The 26,801-nt window shown below is 38.9% G+C and overlaps 1 protein-coding gene across 1 annotated transcript in view; it reads right to left on the reverse strand.

The window, feature by feature from the left end:
* The window catches only part of LOC115626668 (double-stranded RNA-specific editase Adar-like), an 86,406-nt gene that overhangs the window by 27,099 nt on the left and 32,506 nt on the right, over positions 1-26,801 (reverse strand). Inside the window, exons 2-3 of the mRNA XM_030522090.1 lie at positions 23,745-23,832; positions 23,539-23,687 (exon numbers count right to left, since the gene is read on the reverse strand). Of these exons, the coding sequence (XP_030377950.1) occupies positions 23,539-23,687; positions 23,745-23,832 (237 nt within the window). The remainder of the gene's footprint in view (positions 1-23,538; positions 23,688-23,744; positions 23,833-26,801) is intronic.

Consider the following 26,801-nt stretch of genomic DNA (forward strand, 5'->3'; position numbering starts at 1 on the left):
TAGATAAAACCGAAGCATGGGGCGTGCTAAAATATCAGATAAAATGAACATTTTAAAGCAGAAACAGGCCAAACAATTTCTACGTAAATGGCTTGCTCTCTCAAAACCCAACTCCCCTAAATGACCAATAAGCCACTACGACTGCATTCACACACACACATACACCTACACGCACGTAAACTTAGCTGTATGGTACACACAATGGCTGCTGCATAATCTGCTTTTGCTATTTGGCCAATAGAATCCACACAAAAGAAACCATCAAAATTACGGGTTTCGAGCACAGTAGAGCTTTAATACTCTTTCCAAACCAAACTAGCGAATGGTTATTTAAGAGAAAAAAAAACAACAATATAACATCCACAACTACCGAATAGTCTGTGAAAATTTTAAGAATGTTAAGGCCATAGTATGTTCGATTTATAGTGTATATGCTTTTATATCAACTATAAATGCTATGGAATCCAAACTGCTGATCAATATCTGATCTAAATAATAAAGAGCGTTGCCTATTACTAAAATAAAGCTTTCACCAGAAGTAATTGCTACAATTTCCTTGTATAATGAAGTAAATTGTTTGAGGGTATTTAATAATAGTTGGGTATGCAATAATAGTTCCCTTGGCGACTATATAAAAACTAATTTACTGGGAAGCTATAAATAAACTTCAGTATGAATCCCAATCTATATGTGCATAGCCTTATTGCAAAGTTGTGACATAAGCTGTAAGACTTTTCCACTAACAAACATTGTAAAATAGACGCGCTATGATGCTGATCAGGCAAATGTATTACCCACACATATAAATATGGCACGTGAGTGCTCGGACCAGCCAGCCAAGCCAAGCCAAGGCAGGACAGGACAGGACAGAACAAGGAAGGCAGGCCAGCTGTGCATTACATAGTAAATGCCCTCAGTGAATTTACTAAAGCCAAACTAACGAGCCCAGGCAGAGGTTTAAGCCTGGACAGTCAGCCAGAGAGGCAGGGAGGCAGGGAGTAGGGCAATGAAAGGCAACAAGCTAGTTCGGCTGGACAAGCTGAGCGCTTAGCCAGGCTTTGCTGTGCAGTTGTGTTGGTATGTATGTACACCTATATATATATATATATATATACTTGTATGTGTGTGGGGATGTAACACACATATACATACATACATGCACACTTATAGATGTGACCGCATTATCCTGAATGAGCTGAAAGCTCTTCTTTCGCCCCTGGCAGCCAAAAAACAAAATGAAAAAAGGAGAGGGCGAAAAAAAGAGTAAATACTCATCATATACAGTACTATACTATACTATAGACCCATCCACACACTTACCACCCAGAGCTGAGCAGGCGAGGTATCATTAATAATTTATAAAGCCGCTATGTTTTGTGTGTATGCGTGTGAATGCGAAGAAATCTCAGTGGGTTGGGCGTACATGTATATGTATATGAGTGTGTGTGTGTGTGTGTGTGCCTGCCTGGCCACCATAAAAGCATGTTGCAAGCATACATTTTTAAACTCATCTTTGACGCTTCGCCCCCCCGCCCCCAATACCCCCATGAACCGATGAACCCGCCGCCCACACACACAACACCCGGCGCTAATGTTTCAGTGAAGAAACGATTTCGTGCTTTTCACTCGGCTGTTGAATTATTTGCATGCCTTGTGCTGCTGCTGCTGCTGTTGTTGTTGTTCTTGCTGTTGTTGTTGTTGATGCTTTTCCTTTTGCTTTATGAGCGCTCCTTAGATTAATGGCAACGCGTTGGGCAGCTTTTGGCACTTCCGGCTTCTATTTTGTCATCGTTTTGTCGTCAGAGCCGTTTAGACAGTGAAAAGTGAAAAGCATCTGGAGAAAGTTTGGATAGGCCTGCCACCCCATCAGCCATTCAGCCAGTCGTGTCATCCTTATAACCAATTTTTTGCCGCCAGTTAAATGCTAAATGCTTGTTGTAGCCTTTGTTGTTGCGACAACAAAGCGGAAAACTCGTGACAAAGTCTACCGCAAAATGTCATTAGCTGCTTACGTGTTAGACAATGGGACAAAAGCTGGAAACCAAACGCGGCCGCGCCCCCGCCCATGCCCCCTCACGCTCCTTACGCCTTCGCGTAAACACCGCCCCAAGCTCCTTGGAGGCACCCCGAGTCGAAAAGTCAGGGGCAAGCGCACCCACTCATTTATTTATTGCCATTTCTATTTTCATTTCAGTCAATTCAGTCGTTTTCGGGCTTCTGGCTTCTTACTTGCTGTTTTATTTCAATTTGCAACCCCGGCAGCCTTTCCAACAACATGCGCTGTACCCTCAAGCCTAGCCCCAATCCTCTACCTCTACCTCTACCGTGGTGCACACAGTGTCGCATTTGAAGAACCGCAAACGATGGCAAGCAATTTTTATGACATTTGCCTGCCATTCGAAATGTCATTAGCCTTTTTCCCTTTGTTTATGCCTATATGCATTATTTGTTAGATTTACTTTTACTTATCACGATTTCTATATGGGTCCCTCCCCCCCTTCTGCTTATGGCTATTACTTACATATTATTATAACAAACCGCTTGGCCTAACACGCCGCGCACTCTCATGCTGTTTGTTTATTTGCTTTGTTTCTTCACTTTTCCTGTTGTTTTTTCTGCAGAAAATCAAAATGATTTCAAAACGCTGGCACACATGCCATCAGGACGGTAGCAACCATAACAAAATAAAACAGGTATGGAAAAAGGTGGATCCGTTCACATGTCAATGCAGAATATATGGCCTTGGACGAGAATGGGAATTGGAGGTTCCATTATTCAATGTTTATTTAATAGACTGCAAATGCAGTAAAAAAATCTTAAGTGCCGGCCATTAATGACCCATAAAAATACTTTATACGTTTGTATAAGTATAGTACATATGTATTAAGTTAATTATTACAGTTGTGTATGGAGAAAAAATGCAATTAAGGGTATGTAAATGGGTGCGAGCAGTGCCGACTAGACGCCACGTAATACAGACATCGGCATTGTAATGTGCGAAATGTAAGTAATATAATGGGAAGGCACATAAAATGAAAGAGCTGTCGTCCATTATCTTAACAGCTCTAAACGTTGTTGATGCTCTGATTTTATATTCGTACAGACATACGTACATAGGTAAGTAAAGTAGCCTAAAAGCACACACCTTTTACTATATACTTGTATTATAGGAGCTAAACAATTCGTTATATTATCGTATCAGAATCGACGGTTTAAGAATAATTGTAATGCCCTGAATGAATCGACCCACAATTCATAATTATCGTAAATTATTCGAAGAAAAGTTCGCGAATTTATCAAAAATCGGCCAAAATTGTTCGTGATATTAAGGTAAATCGAATTAAATAACTCCCAATTAATGACTTATCGCATTTAAACCAAACATTTGGATATTCCTTTGCTTTGCTCAGAATTCAACACTCGAAAGACATCATTAAGGAGTCAATGCCTCATGATGAAACTATTCAAAAGGCTTATACCAACATTCTGAAGAACATGCCGCCCAACGGCCCAAAACAGTGGTTTAAAACTCTTCTTGATCGTGCAAAACATTGAATTAAGTCGAAAGATGATTATTTTAAATAAAACAAACGAATTTTTTTTAAAAATTTAACCCGTGCTCATGTTTTGTATAAATAATTTTTCACAACGCACTAGTAAGTGCTCTGTAACTTGACGTAAAGAATTACCAGTAATTATTGCATTTTATCGGTGGCTTAAAGCCAGTGAAATAAAAAAAATAAATATGCAGTATCATGAGGTTTAATGAAATTGTAGTTTAGTTTTAATAAAAAGAAAAAAGTGGCTATAGTTAGCAAGCAACGCAAACGTTTATCGTCAGAGGTGAAAATGAAGATCTTTTTCAATCAAATTCCAATTCTCCTACTTTGATAATAGAATGGAGGACAGTATTCGCGGAGCTTCCAAACAAACAAACGAAAAATTAAATTAAATTTGTGGAATGTCTGTGACACCAATGCATATGTATTTTGATCAGTGTCTTTCCATTAGAAGCCGACTGGTTTATAAGGAGATTTTAAACAAGAGAGAACGCCAAGTCGAGCTGCTAACTTTTCTTCGAATTTACCGATTTAGATGAAAGAAAAGATGATAATTATACGCGTGCAAAGTTTAATTTATGTAGCTTTTGAAGTGCGTATTGGCGAAATACTGTAGTGGGACGAGACGAACGAGCAAATCAAATAAAAAAAATATTAAAAACCTTCGTAAAGCTCAGGGAATAGAAGCGTTTACATACCACGTTTGATTTACGTAGCTCTAAAAATGTGTACACAGTATTGTAATGAAATTGGTGTGGTTTTATTGCGCTATAAAATAAGATCCTGGAACCTAGGAACATCTACCTACCAAGTAATGCTGATCAAGAATATACACCAAATTCTGTTTTTACTGATTGGTTCTAGAAACAACCGTGTAAAAAAGACATTGAATGATCATATGCAAAAATAGGTGATTGGTTCGTTATCTCTAAAGAAATATATATGCAATTTTAAATTTTTAAATCGTGTAAAAAAGACGGTGTAAAAACAGATTTAGGTGTACCCTACGGGTATAGGGTATAATAAATGCCACATATGCACTATAACTAATGTGACTTTTACATTTAGGACAACACCAGCAGTGACTTCAATGATGACTTTCCCCTTGACCGCATCGCTGACATCGTTGCTGGTTACCCTACTGATTACCAGAATGACACCCTACTGGTTAATCCCATGGCTGAGCACATTTGTGAGTCCGTTGCTGGCTAGGTGGCCATAGTGATTGTCTTAATGACAACTCGAATGTTGGACCCACTATGACGTCACTGGTTAGTTTGCTAATTTTCTTTACGAGCGACTCTCCCCATTGCCGGTTACCTCACAGATTACCTTCCTGATGACCAAACTGATGGCCCCGTTGCTACTGTAAACAGAATTATCAAAGCGTACCTTAATCTACGCAGCAATTTGCCACGCGGGCCGTAGCTAGTCCCGGCAATTATGTCGATGCCAATAACAAGAACGATGACTGAAACAATACACAAATACAAATCGGAGAGCCTGCATCTAAGTTCGTTGTTCGTGTTCGCCTTGGCGCCTAATACCAAAATTGCTTTATTGCCGCTCATTAACATTTTCATTTTAATGTTAAGCCATGTAGTATGTATGAGCGTGTTATTATTTTCGATTTTTCTTTTCTTTTCTTTTTTGTTTTATTGTTGTTGTTGTGGGTGTGTGTGTGTGTGTGTGTTTGTGTGTGGGGAAAGAAAGCAAGGAATTCAAATTGAAGAATGCATCAGCATGCATATACTTACATACATAAATGTTTGGGCTTTGTATAAACGAATGACTGAATAAGTTGAACTACTTACAAGCAAGCATACTGGCAGGCAGACGGAAGGACGACGACGGACGACAGCAGCATGGCAGGCAGACGGGCAGGGCAGAGCAGGGCAGGAAGAGGCACCACCTTTGCGAAAACTTGAATATGCTGCTGTTGCTCGTAAGTGTGCTATATATGCTTACACATGAATATATGCATGAACAGATGTGCCTGCGTGGCTCGTGGCTCGTAGCTCATGGCTCGATGGGTCTCTCTGTTCCTTACAAATACAAATACTACGAGTACGAGTATATATGCATATGCATGAATGGCAAACAAACAAACGATTTCGATTTCATTTGTCAATTGTTATTTGGCTGTTGTTTGCTTGCTTACCAGCCCAAAAGATTCAAGTTATAGTTGTTATAGTTGTTGGCGTTGGTGTTCTTCTTGTTCTTGTTCTTGTTGTTATTGTTATGCTAGTCCCGTTGCCATTGTTGTTGGCTTGAATACTCGTATGTACGTGTATGTATGTATATGTGTGTAGGGCCACATGCTGGTTAATTTGTGCGACAATTTTCTGGCTTAAAAGACAGACATTATACATATCATCATCATCATCATTATCATTATGAGGGCAACAACAGCAATTTCATTAGCATCATCATCACCATCAGTCGCAGCAGCAGTAGAAGCGGCACTGTTACAAAGAAAAGATAGTGGGATGCGAGGCATTCAAGCTGCCTGCGGGCCTTCATTCATGCCCCTTTGGCTGTCCCCATTTTCTATTGTTCCAATTGTAGGGTGCATGTGTGCACGTGAGTGCTATTGATCTACTGAGTTGTTCACATTCTCGCTTTTTGCTATCGAGTATCTGAGTATCTACGTAGCCATAGGTAGCGAAGCTCTACTTACTTGTATGTATAATGGAATTTTTCTCCTTATATTTGATTTATTGTTACATGCATGCACCCGCAAGCACACACACACACACACACACACACACACACACACACACACACACACACACACACAAATGCATGTATGTGCGAAGGAAGGCAGACACCCATTTACCATTCATATGACAAGCATCTATCTATCTATCTATCTACGAGTAGATAGTCGTATGCATGAGCGAGAAACTGTAAGTTCGCTTTTATAGCCGCGACTCCTTTTAGTTTATTGGCCAACTTTGATGGCGGTTGACGCTGACATTGGATTTATGACATGTTCAATTGATTTGTTTATCATTATTATTAAGCTATTGACAGGCAGGCAGGCAGGCAGGCGAACAAACAATGCAAATTGCTTGACTTGGCGCAGTTATCCTTCCTCTTGTTTCTACTCAGTTTCTCTTTTTTTATTTACAAGTATGCATATACTTATATACTTTATTTTCGGTTTATGTGTCATAACTTAACTACAAGTTTTATGGGCGTCGTTGTCGTCACCAGTGACGACTGACATTTGATGACAGTACCGTGTGCACTGACTTTTCTGCACCATTGCCTGCGCTCAATTGGTAGGCGGGACTGGGTGGCAGGGTGCGGACCGAGGAGCGGGGAGCGGGGCGATGGGGCGGTCAGAAAGGCAACCATAGTCTGTCAGACAGCTCGCGTTATGCTAATGAGCGTGCGCGTCAATGATATAACAACCATATAAAAGTATATCATATGTGTTCTCGTCGTATGTTGCATGTGGAAGGCACCAATGTGTGCGTTTCATGGCGACCGGGCCGAGGGGAAATGAGGCAGCCAGAAACACAGGTACGAGAAAGTAGCAGCAGCAACAACAAAAACAATAACAACAAAAAATGCATGAAAGTATGCAGCAGCAATAATTATGGCTACCGAGCGTATGATTGATAAACGACACGCATACGCCATGTGGCACATGCACAGCTTGAACACGACTCATTAATTCTCATGCAGAATTGATATTGTTCAGCTGGCCATCGCTCATGACTGGTATTGACAGCTTTTCTTTGGTCTGCATTTTCACATTTAATCAGTCACAGTTACAAAATAAAGCTTTTGATAATGTTGATGAAACATATACTTGTATGGGGAGAACAAAGCACAGATTTCGCAATGTTCAAATAAATCAAAAATGCGGCATTACGTCGCTTAATACATAGTATAGTATGAAAACATTTCTTCAGCTCTATAAAGTTTCATTTACAACCGGTCTGACATTTTCATGTTCAATATTAAAAAAGTTTTCATCTCTTATCAACTTATTTAAAATGTGGGAGATGTGGATAGATCTTTCTTATTTCATCTAGTTTTTGATAGACTTTTTTTTTTTAATTTTAGCATTTCTTTTTTATCATACTTATATGGTATTTATCTTTGCTATTAGCTGCACGCGCACAAGCTATGATTTATTCTGTATACTCAAGGCGTATTATGCTTATGATATGCACGCACACTGTATATGCTAATCAGATCAGAGTCTATAAAAATTGGTTCTGAATAAATGTTGAGTAAATTTATTGCCAAATCGACCGAATATCCGAATATACAAAGCAATGTGTACTTAAATGACTTTAGCCCTCCCAGAAGGGTATAATATACACATTTCATGATTTTCTATTTTAGGATACAGAAACTTTTTTATGAATTCAAAAAAACTGATTGCTTTGTTTTACCACATCGTGTGGGAATTATGTTCCATTTGAAGCAAGACTCGATGCAGGTACATCTAGGTAATGGTTATAGGGCAGAATAATTTGCTATACATAAGTAAACTAATACATATGCTTAAAATATTAAAATTAAATTAAATTAAACTGAACACAAGTTGTCTCAGTGCCGAATAATATACAATATGGGCTTATTCAGTTGAATTGTTCAGATTCTCGCATCTTCAGTTTCAATTCAGTTGCTTTTCCAATTTCTTTTCCCAATCCAACCTCTCAACAGCCTGTCAATGCTTTAACGAGCACAACACATTGCAGTGGCACTTGACCAAAAACCGAGGTCGAGTTTTTGCCGCGTTTTTTTTTTACGCAAAATGTCAAACGATGACATCTTGGCAGAAAACCTTGGTACACCACTGACATCCTCGAATGGCGGGCACGTGGAGCTTGGCGGGAATACTCGCTCGCATGTGAACTGATTGACATTGAATTCAATTTAGCCCCGAATGGTGTTACATTTAAAAAGGGTTTGGGGCTAAAAACGAATAACTTTAATCAAGAGAACTAATTCGATTATGTGCCCAGCTACAGTCTAGCATGGAAAAAGTCAATTCCGTTGCTTGAAGATATTCGCAACTTATTTGATTTTCTTAATGCCATTTCCATATCAATTTCCACACAATTTTAATGCTTGTATATTTTTCCCCCCTTTTTGTTTTGCACTTGAAAATAACGAATGGTATGCTTTTTATACAGCTTACGTTTTCAATTTCAAGTGGAATGCACAATGTAAAAAGTAAAACAGAAATACGAGGGCGCACATGTTGGCCAAACTAATGGCCAATTACGTGCCATTGCTGGCGATACAGCAGCGGTAGAGAGGGGCGGAGGGACAGACACTGCTGGCCAGGTATACTCGCACATAGTGGCAAAAAAAATGTACGTCCTCTAACTTGCTACTTTAAAATGTAAGAGAGAAAATAAACAAGATATTTGCCTGCTCTTCATGCACTTTGCCTCCCAGTGTCGTGAGACTTGAACTAAATTCAAACTCAATTATTTCATTTGACCGAAAACGTAAACCCAAGGATGTTGTTGTAATGTTAGTTGTTGTTGCTGTTTTCCATCTGCCTCTCAGTCTGTCTGTCTGTCTCTCTGCCTGTCTGTGTGCAGCTGACTGCGTAATTCAATGAAGTGGCACAACAAAAACGTTCCCACTACCAGTTGTCCTTCTGTACTGCTACCCCTCCGCCCCCTTTCTAAACGTCTGTGTCCATATCCATGACTATGTTCGTGTCCATGCCCCTATCCGTGTCCGTGTCTCACTCCATCTCCGTTTCTGTCTAACAATGCACAACGGGCCGCTTGTCTAGCCGAGCGCACAGCTGGATGAAAAATGCCGCTCAAGTCAAAGTCAAAGCTCAAATCGCAGCATTGTTACACCCACTTACCTAGATACGCACACTCACACACTAATATACACACGCACACACACACACACATCCGCACACTTAACACAAATACACCATAACGCAGTCAAGTAGTCAAATTGTCTGCCAGTCAGTCAGTCAGTTAGTTAGTCAGCGAGTCCCTTACTAAGCGCGCTCCAAGTTATGCAATGAAAAGCAGAGGGAGGTGTCAAATGGAATTCGCTTTCAAAAATTTTGTACATCCAACTAAGAACCCATTCTCTATTAGTGGATGGTACGTTTCCCAATTACAATTGTTCACAAAACTGCATATAGTTAGAGATGCATTTACTAAAACCAGAAAATCCGCTCTAATAATAGCGTGCTAGTAGGCCGCTCAAAAGACGAAGCAATACAGCTGCAAGCAATCGAGAAACGATCCACGACTATCAGTGAAGGAAGGTCTCACAAACAAAGCTGTTCACCGTTTGAAAATTTTGAGTTTTAAGTGCTAGAGCTACAACACATTGGATGAAGAACATGCTGTATTTAGGCTGGGGAGAGCCCGGACTTATCCTTTATAAAAAATATAATAAAAATACTTTGTGTACATTAGGTTCGCGGGAGCTGAAAATGTAACAGGCAGAAGGAGGCGTGGCAGACCCCACAAAGTACATATATATATTCTTGATCAGCATGACGAGACGCGTCGATCTAGCCCTCTCTGTCTGACTGTCTGTCCGTATGAACAAAAGAGGTAGAGACACCAAACTTTGCACAAAGATGCGTTATGTGTGTACGCTGTGCAAGTTTGATTTATTTTTTTGATTTTCCCCCCACTTCCCCCTATGGGGGTTTCCCCGATTTTCCATTCGTATAATCGCCTATATCTCGGAGACTATTAGACCTACGGACACCATGTGTGCCTTATGTGAATACGCAGAAAATGTGTATTTTCCCTTCCACCCCCCTCTCCCATGCAAATATTTTCTCTAAATCCCGTAATTCTTGCAATTTCGAACTAAAATTTTGCAAATATGCCCAGTTAGTAATTATGTGTGCATGCCAAGTTTAATCATGATAGACCGATTTAACAAGAAGTTATAGCCATAAATATATTTGCTGCTGCAACGCTGCTCAAGCGCTGCCCAAGTGATGCCCGCGGCTGTTGTTAATGCTGGTGCTTTGGTTGACTGCGAACATACTTACACAGACACGAATATACGAGCATAAACATACATACACTCACATAGAAGCAATTGCTTTGCATATGTTCAATTATACAACCTTTACGTGAGTTCGAATACCAAAAGAGGTAAAATCGATCCAAATTTTTTTTTGTAATTCTCTTACTTTTTTTAATTTCTATAATTATTCTAAACATATGTACAGAGTATTTCAAAGTCGGGACACCCGGCTTTAGCTTTTTTACTTGTTTTAAACCGAAAATGTAGTTACATTTTTTCCTCAAATTAAATTATTCTAGGCAATGAACTTTTAGTTTAGTAACTGGCTTTAACTATCCATTTAAGAAATCAGCAAGAAGATATTTTTAATAACCAATTTTTTCCTCCTATCCATTTAAGAAATCAGCAAGAAGATATTTTTAATAACCAATTTTTTCCTCCTATCCATTTAAGAAATTAGCAAGAAGATATTTTTAATAACCAATTTTTTCCTCAATTTAAATTATTGTAGGCAATGAATTTTTAGTTTAGTAACTGGCTTTAACTATCCATTTAAGAAATCAGCAAGAAGTGCCTATAAATAAGTTGCACGTTCTAAGTATAAATTATCGTATCAAACATACTATATAATAAGTACTAATACTTGTATATATATATAATTGTGTGCAAAACTTAGATATTGACTGAAATCAATAGTGTGGGTTTTCTTTTGCAATTGAGTTTATTTAGCATTTCATCTTAAATTGACATTCTTTTATACTCTAAACACACACACACACACAGACAAATTTATATATTTGTGTGGCTAAATAAAATCCTATTCTCTCCGTGACTTCTCATCCAATTTGAAGAGCATCACCGTGCGGAATGGCATTGTGGTGAGTGATACTCGTACTTTTGAAAATGGCATGTGAAAAAGTAACGGCCAGACACAGCCACACCTACAGTCACAGTCACAGTCACAGACATAGCTATAGCTACAGCTAAAGCACTGTTTGCATTGTTTTTACATTCGATTGCACTTGGGCAATGGCAGTGCCCAAATCTATTTTAGCGCAACGATGCAAGGCCTGAAGGCGGTGGTGCCAAGGGAAGGAGCAGTGGTGGGCAGGGGAGGGGAGGGGTGGGGTGGGGAGAAGCATATAGTCCTATAACTTGCCGTGCCATTTGACACGTTTTACCACGCCTTTGTGTGTGCGAGAGAGCTGCATTCGTGTGTAGGCCACAGGCAAATTCAAGCGGCACTTAAACTGCCACGACAACGACAACGACATCGGTGGTACCGACATTCCATTCTCCACCCCCACACCAACACCAACATAAGCACAAACACCTCCACCTCTGCCCTTATATCTGCAACCAAAGTTGAGGCTCAAGCATCGCCTACGGCTGGAGTTGAAATTGAAACCGAAGCCCTGTCTCACTCTCTCTCGCAGGTAGCAGGTGCCAGGTTGCAAGTTGCAAGTTATGCACTTTCCAAATAAAATTTAATTACAATGCCGTGCGTTTTAGGTTACGTCGTTGCGTTGAGATCGGGTCTACCGAACGGATGGATGGTCTACCCACGCAGGAAAGGAAAACATGTAGCTGCATTATTCTGCTGCTATCTTGTGGCTATCGTCACTCATAGAGGACTTGGATTACAGAGGCGACCTTTAAATAGTTATCCAAAGTAGTAGTAGTAGTATGTTAACAGAAAACATTTCTTAGCCACAAATTCATAAAATGCTTGCGGCCTGATGTCGCACAACTACTACAACAAAATCTGCTGCTATTTTGCTGATGATGGATACAAAGTACACATCCTTCCTAATTTTACACACACCTCCACACCACACAGACTAAATACCGAACATCTAGTTCAGTGCTCACAGGATTTTCATGTAATTCAGTTTTAATGACGAGCCGCCAGCTAGCGACAACAAAAAATATAAATCGTCATTCAATTCATATACTATATGTGATGAAATTAACTGAGAGCAGTCCTGTATTGCTTGATGGATGTGTCGCGAACTCTGACGAATACTCCATGATTTTTAGTTCCCCAATTTTTCCCCATATCCTATTTTGGCACACACATTACAATACTTGACTTATTTTAATTGCTATTTTTGAAGCGACCAGAGATTCATTGAAGTCACTCAAGAATGTGGAAACACCAACAGCCCTTTCTTTACAATTTAATTTTAAAAATTAATAAGCAAAGTAAAATCTGAAATATAGCTTTCTTAGTGGTTTGCAAGTGCAATGACGAACGAATTCGCAAATACATGCATTTTGTAGAGCAAGGAAAGATCTAAATATTCAAGATTTACTCCGAAACTAGCACAGCACTTTCAATGAAGTTTCAATCGAATTTTAAATCCAGTCTCAACATATCAGAGCAAGAGCCACATTTCGATAATAAATAAAATAAAATAATAAATCAATAAAAAGAATTTCAATTCAAACAGATGTTTCAAAAATGAACTCAATACCATATGACGTCCGATATATCTGTTGAATGTTTTAGTCTCGTATAACCGTTTAGAGTGTAGTGTATTGAAATCTATAATACTGTCTGTCTGCGTACAGATATATTTTTAGTTTTACTGAAAACAAGCAACGCCTACCTCCACGGCAGAGGCGGCGTGGTCGCCCACACATATTTTGCATTTCTGCTGACACTGTTAGTCTCTGCCACGCCTACCGCCCCCCACTTCCATCAGAAGACCTTTGACAGCAACAACAAAATGATAATGAAGCGCGCCGTTCGCTACTGCGTTGAATGGGAAAAATGGCATGTGGAATGAGATTGATTCGCATAATGGACTCTGACAGCCAGTTTGTCAAGGTGCTTCCCCTGCAATGCCAATTGAAATGTGCTAACAATAACCAAGGATTTCATAATCATTTTAGTAGCCGGAATAAAAGGTTAGTTCGTTTCCCTAATTCCTTTAAAAATCAATTTTTTCATGATTTATGTACTGGCAGGCAACTAATTCTCGCAAATACAAAAAAAATGAAAGTCATTTCCAAAAGATTCTCATTCTCAGACGACTTCATAATATTTTCTCTAGACTTATACAACCGGAGCGAGCAACTCTTTTTTAAATCGTAGTTACAATAAAATCATGGTAGTCCATACAAACACACTTTTAATTTGTAAGCTTTTTTGAATAAAGCGTACCTCGCCTTCCACCATTTCCTTTCAAATCTGACAATGTCTAAAAATAATGACTTGCTAATCACTGAGTTCGTGATTTTCATTTTCGGTTTCCACAATTTTGATGGACAGGTCTTTTGTCATAGTTAAAGAATTTTCACTCGCATACGACATGACCTAATAGCTTGTTGTGAAAGCGATTTTCGCCAAATAGCAACAAAACTCAAGGCTGTATTTTCAATTGCAACAAAGTTGGACATAAATTGCTTCCACAACAGCGTGGTTGCATTTCTGAAGGCGGGATTTGTGTGTGGCTGCGTTGACGACCTACAAATTGCAATTAAAATTGGCGGAGTGTTGTTCATTAGAAGCGCGAAGAGTGTTGTTTTTGTTGCCGCCGCCACCGCAGTTATTGTTATTGTCGCTGTTGTATGCCTAACAATTGAAAATCGCAAGGACCATGGAGACAACGACGATGACGATTGTGATGATTGTGACAACGACGGCGACGACTGTGACGACACTTCATCAGTGTCACTCATGACTTTTGTTCTTGGCAACAGCAAAAAAAAAAATGTATAAATATATATACACACATATATAAATGGGAAGGCGTAAGATACGCGAATGCAAGAAAATTGAATAGACTAAGCAGGTGACTCTCTGTCCTCTCTATCTGCGGCAGCAAATGTGTATATATATGTGTGTGTGTGTGGCTGCGCAAAAGTCGGCGCACTCAAAGAGGGGTTTCCTTCTTCTTCTTTTTTGCATTTTGTACCTTTTTGCACTTACAAATGTATGCAGCACTCAAGGTCCGCGCATCTGTAAGTGCCCCCCAGATCTTGGGATTAGTACCACGCTATGAGAACCCACAATATTAACCACCAGAAAAACAAAACCAAAGCATCAGTCATCCCACAACTATTTGCCCACAACAGTACTGCAGTAATGCGTTTTATCGTTTTCCCGTTCTACTAAAAGTCTAAAATAGTTATAGCTCCTTTATATTGATAGTTTTTTTATTTTCACGACTATTCTTTTTTCTTATTTTAAAATCGTCGCTATTATAAAAGCAAGAAATTGATAACTAGTGCTTTAAATTACAGTACTTTCAGTAGAAGAGCAAACGAATTAATAAATAAACCAATTTAATACATTTAAGAGACGATCAATTTCAATTACCACATATTAATTACATTGCTGAAATTCTTCTTCTTTTATAACTGAACTGATTGCAGGAAATGGAACTGCAATTACTGAGCTGCTAGGAAACAAAAACTTCTTAGGACCCAATTGTCACCATTAAAACAGCAGGGTTTCATGTATGTGTGTGTGTGTGTGTGTGCAATGGCACCGCAGGCAGGTAAAAGTAAGCAGACTCACGATATGTGTGTGTGTGTGTTTGTATGTGTGTGTCAGCGCACTACAAAGAATGCACACAAGAAATCCTTCATATATGGCAACCTTGATTGAAGTGATTCAACGGCAGGCAGCGGAAGTGGACACACAGACACAGAAATACACACACACGCACACACACTAAAAGCCTTAGCTTGTGTGCTCATGAAATGCATACTTACTACTATATATATATATATGTATATAAATATACTATGTACATATATTGCTACGTATTTCGCATTACATCATATGCATAAAATGCCATTAAACCAAAAAGACGGCATACTTTCAGGCGCAACGGTGCACAAAATACGAGTAACAAAAACAACATAAACTATAAAAATGCAATGCAATACAGCTACATATTTCATGTACCGTTAGATGTCTACACTTCAACATATGCTGCCCAAAAACAACGTTGTTGTTGGAAAAGATTTAATGTCACGATGCGAAGCCCTGAGTGGAAAATAGAAAACCCGACAGCGATGCACAAAACAATGTTTAAGAGGAAAACAAATGCAACTACTTAATGGCAATTGTTTAATGGAATTGAGCAAAAAGAAATGAATAGCCAAGATCTGCGTACAAATGTTATATAATAAGACTTCATTGGAACGTAGCCATTTGTTTACTCAGCAAGTTCGCTTAAAGAAATCGGTAGCAAAAATTTATCAAACATCAGAAGTTGGTTTCAAAACTCGAAATTTGCAATGTTTTCGATTCCGAAGAGTATTGAACCAAATGATTAATAATGTTAATTGGCCACTAGTTGTGGTCTAAGTCACTAAGTTGTTGGATTCTAAATGTTATACGCCTAGAAAACGCCAGTACTAGAAGTCTTAAAAGTGTTTTTTATTCGTTATTTCCTCCTGGATCCATAGGTTTTAACCTATCATACAGCTTTCTTCAATGAAATCTAATTCTATTGCATCAACTTGTTAGTGGTTCTGCATTTCTTATTTTAAGTTGCAACAGAAATTGCATGGATTTCCAAAGTTTAGAGTAGAGAATACCGATTTTTAGAATAGCCTTGAATGAAAATTCGATTAGTTTGTTTGACAGTATAGCACTCCCATGTAGAACTATTGACCATAAAATAACATGTGAACAATGTAATCTGTTATTTCCATAACAGGTATGAGTGGATTTAAAACTAGATTGTACTTTAAGCAAATGTGAGGGAGGGGGGTCACCAACCCTTCTGGCTAACTAACTAATTTCAACTTGTATGAAGAGTGGACCGGACCGGTCCACACTGTAGCTTTACCCTGCCATATGGTTTTGAAAAGGCGGTACGGTTTATTTAGCACATGTCGTTCCAGTTTAACGAGTACAAGTTGCATGATAAGATTAAATAGAGTAAATGTGTTGGCACAATTATGGATGGGCGATATGGATATGGGTTGATGGAGTACTTAATGCAAGATAACACACATTTAATCAACGAAATTTTTGTCGACACGAAGCACCTTACTCACACATGCGTATATATCGCATTAAGAGCCCAACTAGCTGCACGTGCCACTTTATTGCAGCTATGAGCTTGTCCCACAAAAAGAATGGGGGAGACGAAGGGACGAATGGACTGATCCACGTCGACTGTCACACGATTGCGCAACGTATCCAAATGAATACTCGTAGCAAGACGGAGAAAAAGTGCGGGGTGACGACGACATAAATTATGCGTTGCCTATGCCAGGGCGCTACGAGAACATCGTTGCCGTTGGTTCGTCAGTCAATGTTGTTGCCAGTCTGCCAGCTCGGCAACTCGGCAGCTCTGCAGCTCACTTGCCTCGCCTGCTAGGCTTATGCAAATATTTGAAAGGGACGGCAAGAAAACCGCAACATTTCTGCCAACGGAGCGTCAATGTTTGCTGCTGACCATGCAGGCTCGCCTGCTTTTGGGGCAGCTGCTGGCCAGCTGCTAGGAGTGGGCTGCAAAATACATAGGACAACCAAATCGAGCCCCACATCCACTATTGAGCGCGTTGCGGGCCAGCGATGCTCGCTGACCAAATGATGTGGCTGACGCCAACGCGCAGCCAGCAGCCAGCAGCTGCCGATGCCCCCTGCCCCTGTCCGTGCAACCAATTCTGCTAGTGGCTGCTTCTCGGGGCATGCTCGAACGCAGCTAAATTGCTTGGAACACACGATATACGATGTTCACATGTGTAAACAGAATTTCCAAGTCACAAGTGTGTTGTATTTAAAAGGCATTTGGCGCCTTGCCCGCGCAACAACATTCTCGCGCATCTTTCGTTTTTCCATTGCTCACAATTAATTTCAAATGCCAATAATTTTCTTCAATAAATATCAAAAGCAATGGCAATATGCATTGCGTGCACAAAATATATTGAAGCGCAAAATGTTGGTGTAAAAATTAAATGCATTCAATTAAAATTTCAACGCTGTGCGTAATAAATCATTTCACATTGCATTTAACAGCAACAACAACAGCAACAACAACAACTACGACCCAGCCCCCTCCACCCGCTTGCACTCTTTACCTAAGCTGTCGCAACCCTACCTGTGTATTGGCGCAGCCCTGGCAAGTTTAAATTATTTATTACACTGCATGATTTATTTATGAGCGAACGGTGGGTTATTCCATGCAGCGCTGCGTGATTTAATACCCTGTCTATCCAGATGGTTAAGAGGCCATTAAATATCAGCAGGCGCATGAGACTTTAAGAGATGTTCCCACTTATTTCGTGATCGCAAGTGTATCTTCTAAATATGTCAAAATATTTATAGAAATAGATATTAAAATTAATTGAACTAAGTTACTTCATAGATTACCGAAGGTCCGAAGATTCTTCTCTTTCGCTTTGCAGCCCCCTCCCCCGCTGAATCTGCATCAGTTTTGATTTGGTTTAGATGTTATTTTCACCCTTTTTTACAATATTCAATACAATATTCCATTCGAATGCGAATTATTTATTAAAATAAATGTGGAAATTGATTTAACCATCCCCCGCTGAATCTGCATTAGTTTTGATTCGGTTTAGATGTTATTTAAATTTCACCTTTTATTACAATATTCAATCGAATATTCCGTTCGAATGCGCATGCAGTTTGGTTTGAAGCTTATGTAAGATCATAAGCAGATTTGTTGAAAGGTCTGACTTGCACAGTGGGCTTATCGTCAAAAGTCATCATTAAAATGAAATGGTAACTGCGGTAGAGTTTGCGGTTTGTATGGTTCGATGCTCGTCAGTTAAATACGAAGAGTAAAGCCACACACTTTCGAATTCATTAATAATGAGTGGGGTAGAGGGCATCCCACAGTCAATCTCCATCAACCTTGCCGTTTCACTCATTTAATATGCCATGCCACTGTGTGCGGGTGGCTACACACACACACACACACACACACACACACACACACATACACAGACACACACACAGATACACACACATGCATGCATATTCGTAATCTACTCTATACGGGAACATGCAAACATTTGCATTTGAAACGCGGCAGGCAGGCGGCACTCACTAACTATGAAAAGTATGCTAAAAATTTAAGTCGCGTGGGCGGCACGCAGCACTAGGCGCATATTCTGCGGCTGTTTATTGGCCACGTTTAATGAAGTTATTACAAAATACCGCACATTATTGTTGTAAGTAGTCCACACGGTCTGCATTAAATTGTATTTCCGTGTTTTTTTGCGCAGTCATACCAACAACCATATGGCATTACTTTTAATTGTATTTGATATTGATTATTATAATGTTATCGTTAATTATAAGCACAAGCTTTGGCATTTAACTTTACACTCAATATCCTGCATTGTGAGCGCTCTTGCGCACATTTTTCAGAGTCTACCACAATTTATTTTTCACATTTACTGCATTTTCTGCATTTTCCGAATGTGCGAACACTTCCAGCTTTAAATAATCAACTGAAGCATGAAGGCGACTTAACCATGATACTACTCATCAGTTCGAAAGTTCAACGCAAGTAAAGTTTTGTTTTGTAGTTTGACAACATGCTGTCGGATATTTCTTCATTAATCAATTAATTCGAACTTAAATTGAAATACTTTTTATTGCCTTTTCACTGACTTGCTGAATGAAAAGATAGAATCAATTGAAATGTGGAAAAGTCTGGAAATTGTACACCCACCGATTAATTTAGATGTGAAGCAGATTCTCGTATAAGCCATATTTTAAAAGCAGAAGATTATAATGAACTGTGCATCCCAATTGTTAAGCTGAATAGCTTGCTCCCATTTTCGTAGATGGACTGAATAGGAAACTATTGAAATTATTAACTAATACTATGAATAAACTATTACTGGATGGCAAAAACTATCGCAGCAGTATCAACAATTTGAAGTGCCAACGGCAATATGCGCAGCACGCATATAGTATATATACTATATCAGTATGTACTTTATCTTTGTATGTTTGTAGGTAGCTTTGCAAACAACCAAGATTAAAACAATTTCTGCACTTTCTTCAATAAGCAATTCGCTCGGCTACGAAATGAAAAATGCGCCATTGAGTGGGCAATGCGGACAACGTCGAACCGTAATCGGCAGTCCAACTCAACGTTGAATTCGCGAGCTTGACCTGTTTCGAGGTCACAGGCTGATTGGAACTGCAACGCCAAAAGCAGCAGAAGTAGCAGCAGCCGCGTCAACAACAACAACAACAATAAAGCCAGTCCTAAAGCCCAAAACCAACAGATGGAAACAACAAAAGTAGCAGAGCTGCCAAAACTGCATGTTCTGCGATTACATCTGCCCGTATATAAGTATAGTCGTGTGTATACACTACGTATGTGTGTGTGTGTGTGTGTTATGTGTGGCGCTGTGAATGAGAGAATATGTATTGTACATATATATTTATATATATATTTATTTATTTATGCACACACACACACACACATATATATATTCTGAATTCCCATAGTCTATCTGGTAGCCTATAAAACATCCGGGGAAAAAATTAAATAAAATAAAAATATGGAAACTTCCTTTTCGGCTCGCTGTAAGGCGCCTTTCGAGCGAACATTTTGTTTGACAATGGGCTTGAAATGTGGATGTTGGACCTTGGACGCTGGTTGGGCGGTTGCTGCAGTTGTGAGTCTCGTGCCAAATTATGAAACGAACTGTTTGCAAATGAAGCAATAATTTCACAATTGTTATAGTTGTTGCAATAGTCGTTGGTTTTTTAACGCAAGCCCTGCAGTTTCTATGTACAAAAGCACTGACCATGGAACTACTAGTACGCGGTAGATCTCGAGACTTCGAGTGGTACGTTAAAATGTTAATTTGTCGCTGGGTGGCCGATATATCCCTAAACGTAATGTTGCTATTCTCGGCTTTTACATAAGATATACTCGTTTGTAATATAAAAAAAAGGATGCGACCCACATTGGCAATATAGTCGAAAACACCAAAAACCTGCCCAATATTCCAATTTCTGCCCAATTTCTTAAAAAAGTAGTTATTATTAGAACTTTGTTATTGCAGCAGTAGCATATATTGACTCAATTCGATGGCTTTTTTTATTTTACTATTTGTGTGCAAGAATAAGGACCTCATTTTATATAGAAGGAAACAACAGTTAGACATGACTGTATCATGACGACACAGAAAAAATTATTTGACTATTGCAAAAAGATGCTGCATTCCTTGCCAAACTTCAAAAAGTGAGAAGTGGACTGAAGTGTGTTGTCTTTTTATTTGTGTTTTGCTGGTGTTGATGATCCCAAAATGATTTTCTTTATCGCAGGATTTACGATCAATAGGTTTCCTGTCTCTAATGTAAAATTTGTAATCATCTAGTTTCCCTGCCTTTAATGTAAATTTTTGAAGCTGACAACACTATAGAGTTGCAGTGAAGGCTGCAATTAATTATACTCTGTACATGAAATGTACAAGAGTATATTAGGTTTGCGCGAGCTGAAAAATGTAACAGGCAGAAGGAGGCGTGGCAGACCCCACAAAGTATATATATTCTTGATCAGCATGATGAGACGAGTCGATCTAGCCCTGTCTGTCTGTCTGTCTGTCCGTCTGTCCGTCCGTATGAACACCTGGATCTCAGAGACTATAAGAGCTAGAGACACCAAATTTTGCACAAAGATACCTTATGTGTGTACGCTATACGAGTTTGTTTTATTTTTTTGATTTTCCCCCCACTTCCCCCCTATGGGGGTTTTTCCGTAACGCCGTTCGTATAATCGCCTATATCTCGGAGACTATAAGACCTAGGGATAACAAATTTAAAGTCCAAGATGCCTTATGTGAATACGCAGAAAATGTGTTTTTTGGAATTTCCCTCCCTCCCTACTCTCCTCCGCAAATCGAGATTTTCTCTAACTCCCGTAATTCTTTGAAACTAAAATTTTGCAAATACCCCCAGTTAGTTATTATGTGTCCGAATGCCGTATGTTTCACTATGATAGACCAATTTAACAAGAAGTTATAGCCATAAATATATTTGCTGCTGTGATGCCAAGTGATGCCCGCGGCTGTTGTTGATGTTGCTGTTTGGTTGACTGCTAACATGTTTACACAGACACGAATATACGAGCATAGGCATTCATACACTCACACAGACGCAATTGCTATGTAAATGTGCAATTATACACCCTTTACGTGAGTTCGAATACCGAAAGAGGTAAAATCGATCCAAATTTTTTTTATTTTTCTGATTTTTTTTAATTTCTATAATTATTTTAAACATATGTACAGAGTATTTCAAAGTCGGAACACTTGACTTGTTTTTTTTTTTTTTTTTTTTTGAATGCGTTAATTATAAAGAAATTATTGGCGTTCTATAATGCATGGAAATTTCTTAAAAAATGCAATGAACAAGTGATTGCGACCTTTTTGATGGCCATCATGTAAATATGCTATGAGGCCTAGGGCTGGCGGCCCGAACTACAGGGACAAATATTATGCAATGGGCCCAACGCCTGCCAGTCTGCGCATGTATGTGTGTGTGACTAACGTGATATTTGTGCCAAAAAGTAAAACAGTATACCACCATATTGTGCTCATTGTTTGCATTTTATGTTGCACACTGCAACTGCCGACGCCATTTTGCCAAACGAACGCACACACACACACACACACACATACAGAGCAACAAACACTCATTCACTCGCACACAAACTACAAAAACACTTGCTGCAGTGAGATTCGTTCGAGTGGGGTTCTCGTTACGCTCTTTTGGGCTGTCGTGCTGGCAGCCTCAATGTACTTTTCACTATTTATAGCATTAGTTTACAACAACGGAAAGTTTGCGACCGAAGCAGCAACCGACAACCAGCAACCAGCAGCCCTGGATCTCGATCCCAGCCCATTGCAACATTATCACCACCAACTTTATTGAAATAATAAATTTTGTGCACCAGCTGTCATTGTTGAAACTGTATGTTGGCTTCACTTTGCTGCCTACAGTGAACGTCACTTAACTTAAATACATTCGAGGGGTCTGCTGAGATCGAAACTTAAGCCGTGACCACCTGAGAGATCATGGAATCACTTCAACATCAGTTATATGTTGCTGACAAACAATAATTGGCCACGATTTTAATTCGTTTATTTATTCAAGTCTATAGTATTACAAAATATTTTAATATATAGTATTACTGCGTGAATATTATTCCTTAGCTATTGATATAAGATTGGTAGGTAAGGGAGAATTTAGTGATGTAGTTCCCATTTCCTAACTCGAATCATCTCTGTGGATGGACACTGATGGATTTTCTGTGCCGTAGAACGATTAAATTATTCGGTTTCAAAAGTCTTTGCTTTAGGCTGGGAGTTGAAGCCGTTTACTAATTTTGATTGATTCTGAAACGGAAACTCGCCTGATGGGCCCATTTTCCAGCAGTATTGTAATTTCTTTTAATCGAAACTGTCCTGTTGCCTGTTTGTAAATTGAAATGCATGCCTATGTTGAAGGAATGCATCTTAATTAAACGCTCGAAGCCTTTATTGAGTGTCGGCATTCGTAATGTTTTTTGTTTGTTTAATTTTTGCAAAGTTTTAAAACTTATAACTAAATGCATACCGAAACTTTTCCAGAAACTGCAAACATTTGCACTATCTATTCAAATCTAAGTGCAGGTCAGCAGCATGAGGTAACCAAGCTGGCATATTTATATTCTTCATGCAAATTTACACATATAGTCCGAGTAGAAGAAAGTAAAGTAAAACTTTCACGAAATCCAAATAATTTGATTTAGTTTCGTTTCGAGAGTACGATTTCCATTGTTACCTTTAACACAATAATGAATTAATTTGTTTTAAGCCAACAGATGCTCCATCAAGGGATCGGATCAGCAGCAACACTAACACTTTTGTAATCAGCCTTTCAGAATTACCCCGAGTTCTCCTGAACCGATACAACACCCACTAGGAGGTGTATTGAACACTTAGCTCTTAGATTATTTCTTTGACTCACCTCAACTGAGATCGTAAATAATGGTGCGTGCACCGGACCAGTCTGTGTTTCCAATTTATACACCAGGCCATGTCGCAACTCGTTCAACATGGCGACTGTGTTTTTGGGCTGTGGTATGCGTTCCTTCCCGGCTTTCTTCTTCGGTGGCACTACAGACAGCAATGATTCAACGGTTTCTGCTTTCCCAGAAAGTCTTTTTAACTTACCAGCAAATTTTGGCATTTCATAGCGCCGCTTCTGCGGGGTCTTCCTATTATACCCATTCATGTTGCCCTCGGTTTGTGCGGCCACCGGCTGTGCGTTTGAAGAAATCAAATGTGGAGGTTATTAGAAGAGTTGTTTGTGTGGACGGGACAGATAATCAAATTTTGTAATTTAATACTGATTGGCACATGAAGTATAAGAAGAGAGTTATAGATGACATACATATGTTTACGATTATTTAGAATAGACAGCTTAGATTAAATGCGAGGCGTCGCATAGCATTGTATTAAGTAAGTTAGTTAAGGTTTTAGTTTACAATACACACACATAGTAGGATCAAGAGATCTTGCTAAGACGGATAGAGAGAGAGAGAGAGAGACAGACAGAGAGATAGAGTGTTACACGACGAAGTGAGTTATTTGTTAACTTAGCAACTAGTTACATTAACTACAAACACATAGACAACATTCATATTTATATATTAATTTATAGATATTAATCAACTATTAGTAGTAGTTGCTCAATGTTAATTGTGGCGACCAAAACGTACGTATCCACATCCTTACAAACATTTTTCTACATGCTTGATTTGAACTGCCTCTGGAATCTAGAACTTCATTCGGATTTTTCCGTCCATTTTGATAATTTGATGAAAGCACTTATTACTTCGAAATGGAACCCGATTTCCATTTGATTAATTAAATACCAGGTCTTTCTCTCCATTACTGTTGTCATATTTCTTAATATTATAATAACACACAACATTGAGTGATGCTAGCAAATTGGTGATTGATTTTTTGTTCAGCTGTGAGCTTGTAATTCCGATAATTGGAATTAAACTTCAAGCAACTACGAAAAGAAAATGATAAAACTACTGGTATTAAGTATAAAGCATATAAGTATAAATAACCGATAAAAACTGTGTTACAACAACTACATAGGTTTACAGATATAAGCAAATATAAATAAATACATAGTCTAGTCTGTTTTCAATTTTGTTGTAATTCAAATGATAAACCGGGTGATATTCCACCGATATTCAAAGACGTTATTAGAAAACAATGAAGGGAAACATGAAGGAATTGAATTTTAATTGAATTAAATTATTTGTAATTGCATTAACTCTTCCAATCAAGAAAATTGAATGTTTTGCGGAAACGATAAAAGCGCTCTTCCTTTAATTGCATTTTATTTTTAAAATTGTTTACAAAATTTGTTCAAGTATTATTAGCTACGAAGTTTACGTAGAACGGTATTTAGAAAATGTTTCGTAAAAATTGAACAATGAATTATGTTATTGACTTTATTTAGATTTTCATGCATTCTAAAATACAGACAAAACTCAAACGTTTGCAGAATATCGATTAATAGTTCATTTATGATAAGCTTTGTACATATCGAATACGCTATATATATGTATAATATTTTTATATAAATTCAAATTAAAATGTTTCAAATAAAGGTAAATAAAAAAGGTAAATAAAACAAAAAACACACTATAATTTTATAAATATAATGCCGAATTTTGTACAGCTTTGAACACAACTTAGTAACACTACAGTGTACGATTATAGCCAGTCCAAAACAGATTTCAATTCGATTCCGATTCAGAAATGCCTATACTTGTTGGTATTTCAAATCAAATTTTCCTCGTAGAGAAAGACACCCTCCAGTCCCTGAATGTATATTTTAAATGTATATACTGTTGGGAAATTGCAACGACTGCATAATTTGGCAACGAAATGTGGCTGCGCTGATAGCCCTCCCCTCGGGGGAAGGGGGTTCCCCCTATACTTCCCCCTATACCCAACCTTGAAATGATGAGACGATAGCTGTAAGAGTCTGGATACTACGATAGCAGAGAATTCATTAGTCCGCGCCTGCCAGCTTGCTAAGCTCAAACATTTTATGGACCCAGTTAAGAAGAGGCAGCAGCAACGGCAGCATCAGTCACTGGCAATCCACTGGCATTAAATTCAATTTTAAGTCAGTCTAAGCCCATAGTAGACTGAACCGACAGAATGAGCCATCCACCAACGAAATGAGACAAAAATTCAAGAGCGCACAAGGCCGATGCGTGAAGTGGGCAGAAGCTTCAGGTGGGGTGGAGGAGGGGGGTGGTTGCACGGAATGGAATGAGTGAGGAGGGAGGCGGTTGCGGTTTCTGTTGCTAGTGCTGCGGCGACACCATTAAGTGCTAAGCAAGCCAACTCAATGCCGCAGCATTTAGTTAACATAATTTTCGTGCAATGCAACAATTTCCATTTTCCCACTGACAACAACTAAGCAAACAGAGTCGCCCACAAAAAAAAAAAAAGAAAACCAGCACGAAAAAAATTGCGAATGGTAGCGTGAAGGAATTTTAAAATGAACAAAAAAAAAAACTTTATGCAAGAGGAGGATATACTAGAGCTGCTAAATATGACGACTCATTTAAGTCCTTAAGAGGCTGTCGACAAACTTATTAACATTCAGGCGAAGATATTGGCAACTGATATGTTGATTTCTTTTTCTAAAACACAGCATTGTCATCGCCACTCTAGCACTGCAGCTTAAACAACTATCTTAATAATACAAATGGCATATGGAGTTGGTTGAAATAGTGCAAAGTTTTGTACAACTCTAATATCTAGTGTCTACTTGTGACTCATATTTAGATTCTATGTATATCCACAAATACAACAGCAGCTGTTATGGCTTGTCAAAGTACTGTTGCAGTGTACTGTACAACATGCATGCAGTCGTCGTCCCTGTGCAAAAGGCAAAACCAACTAAAGCATTTAGCCATTGCACGTTTTGTTGTGGCACGAATTTTGATGGGGAAACTTTAAGAGTGCCCAGACATGGTCCCCATCCCCCACTTCCCGTTCCTCGTATTAGTTTTGCAAATTTTAACTTTTTTGCCGTGCGCGTTATGATTTAACTTGTGTTCAACTCGTTGGGCTCGTTGGTTGTAGTTGTTCTTGTTGTTTTAATTACCAACCACCGACCAACCGAACAACCGTCCGTCCAAACGTCCAACCATCCTTCCGTCCTTCACTCATTCGTCCGTCAGTTAA

This window comes from Scaptodrosophila lebanonensis, unplaced genomic scaffold (genome assembly GCF_003285725.1).
Source record: "Scaptodrosophila lebanonensis strain 11010-0011.00,11010-0021.00 unplaced genomic scaffold, SlebRS2 tig00000089-arrow-pilon, whole genome shotgun sequence".
NCBI classification, from domain to species: Eukaryota; Metazoa; Arthropoda; class Insecta; order Diptera; family Drosophilidae; genus Scaptodrosophila; species Scaptodrosophila lebanonensis.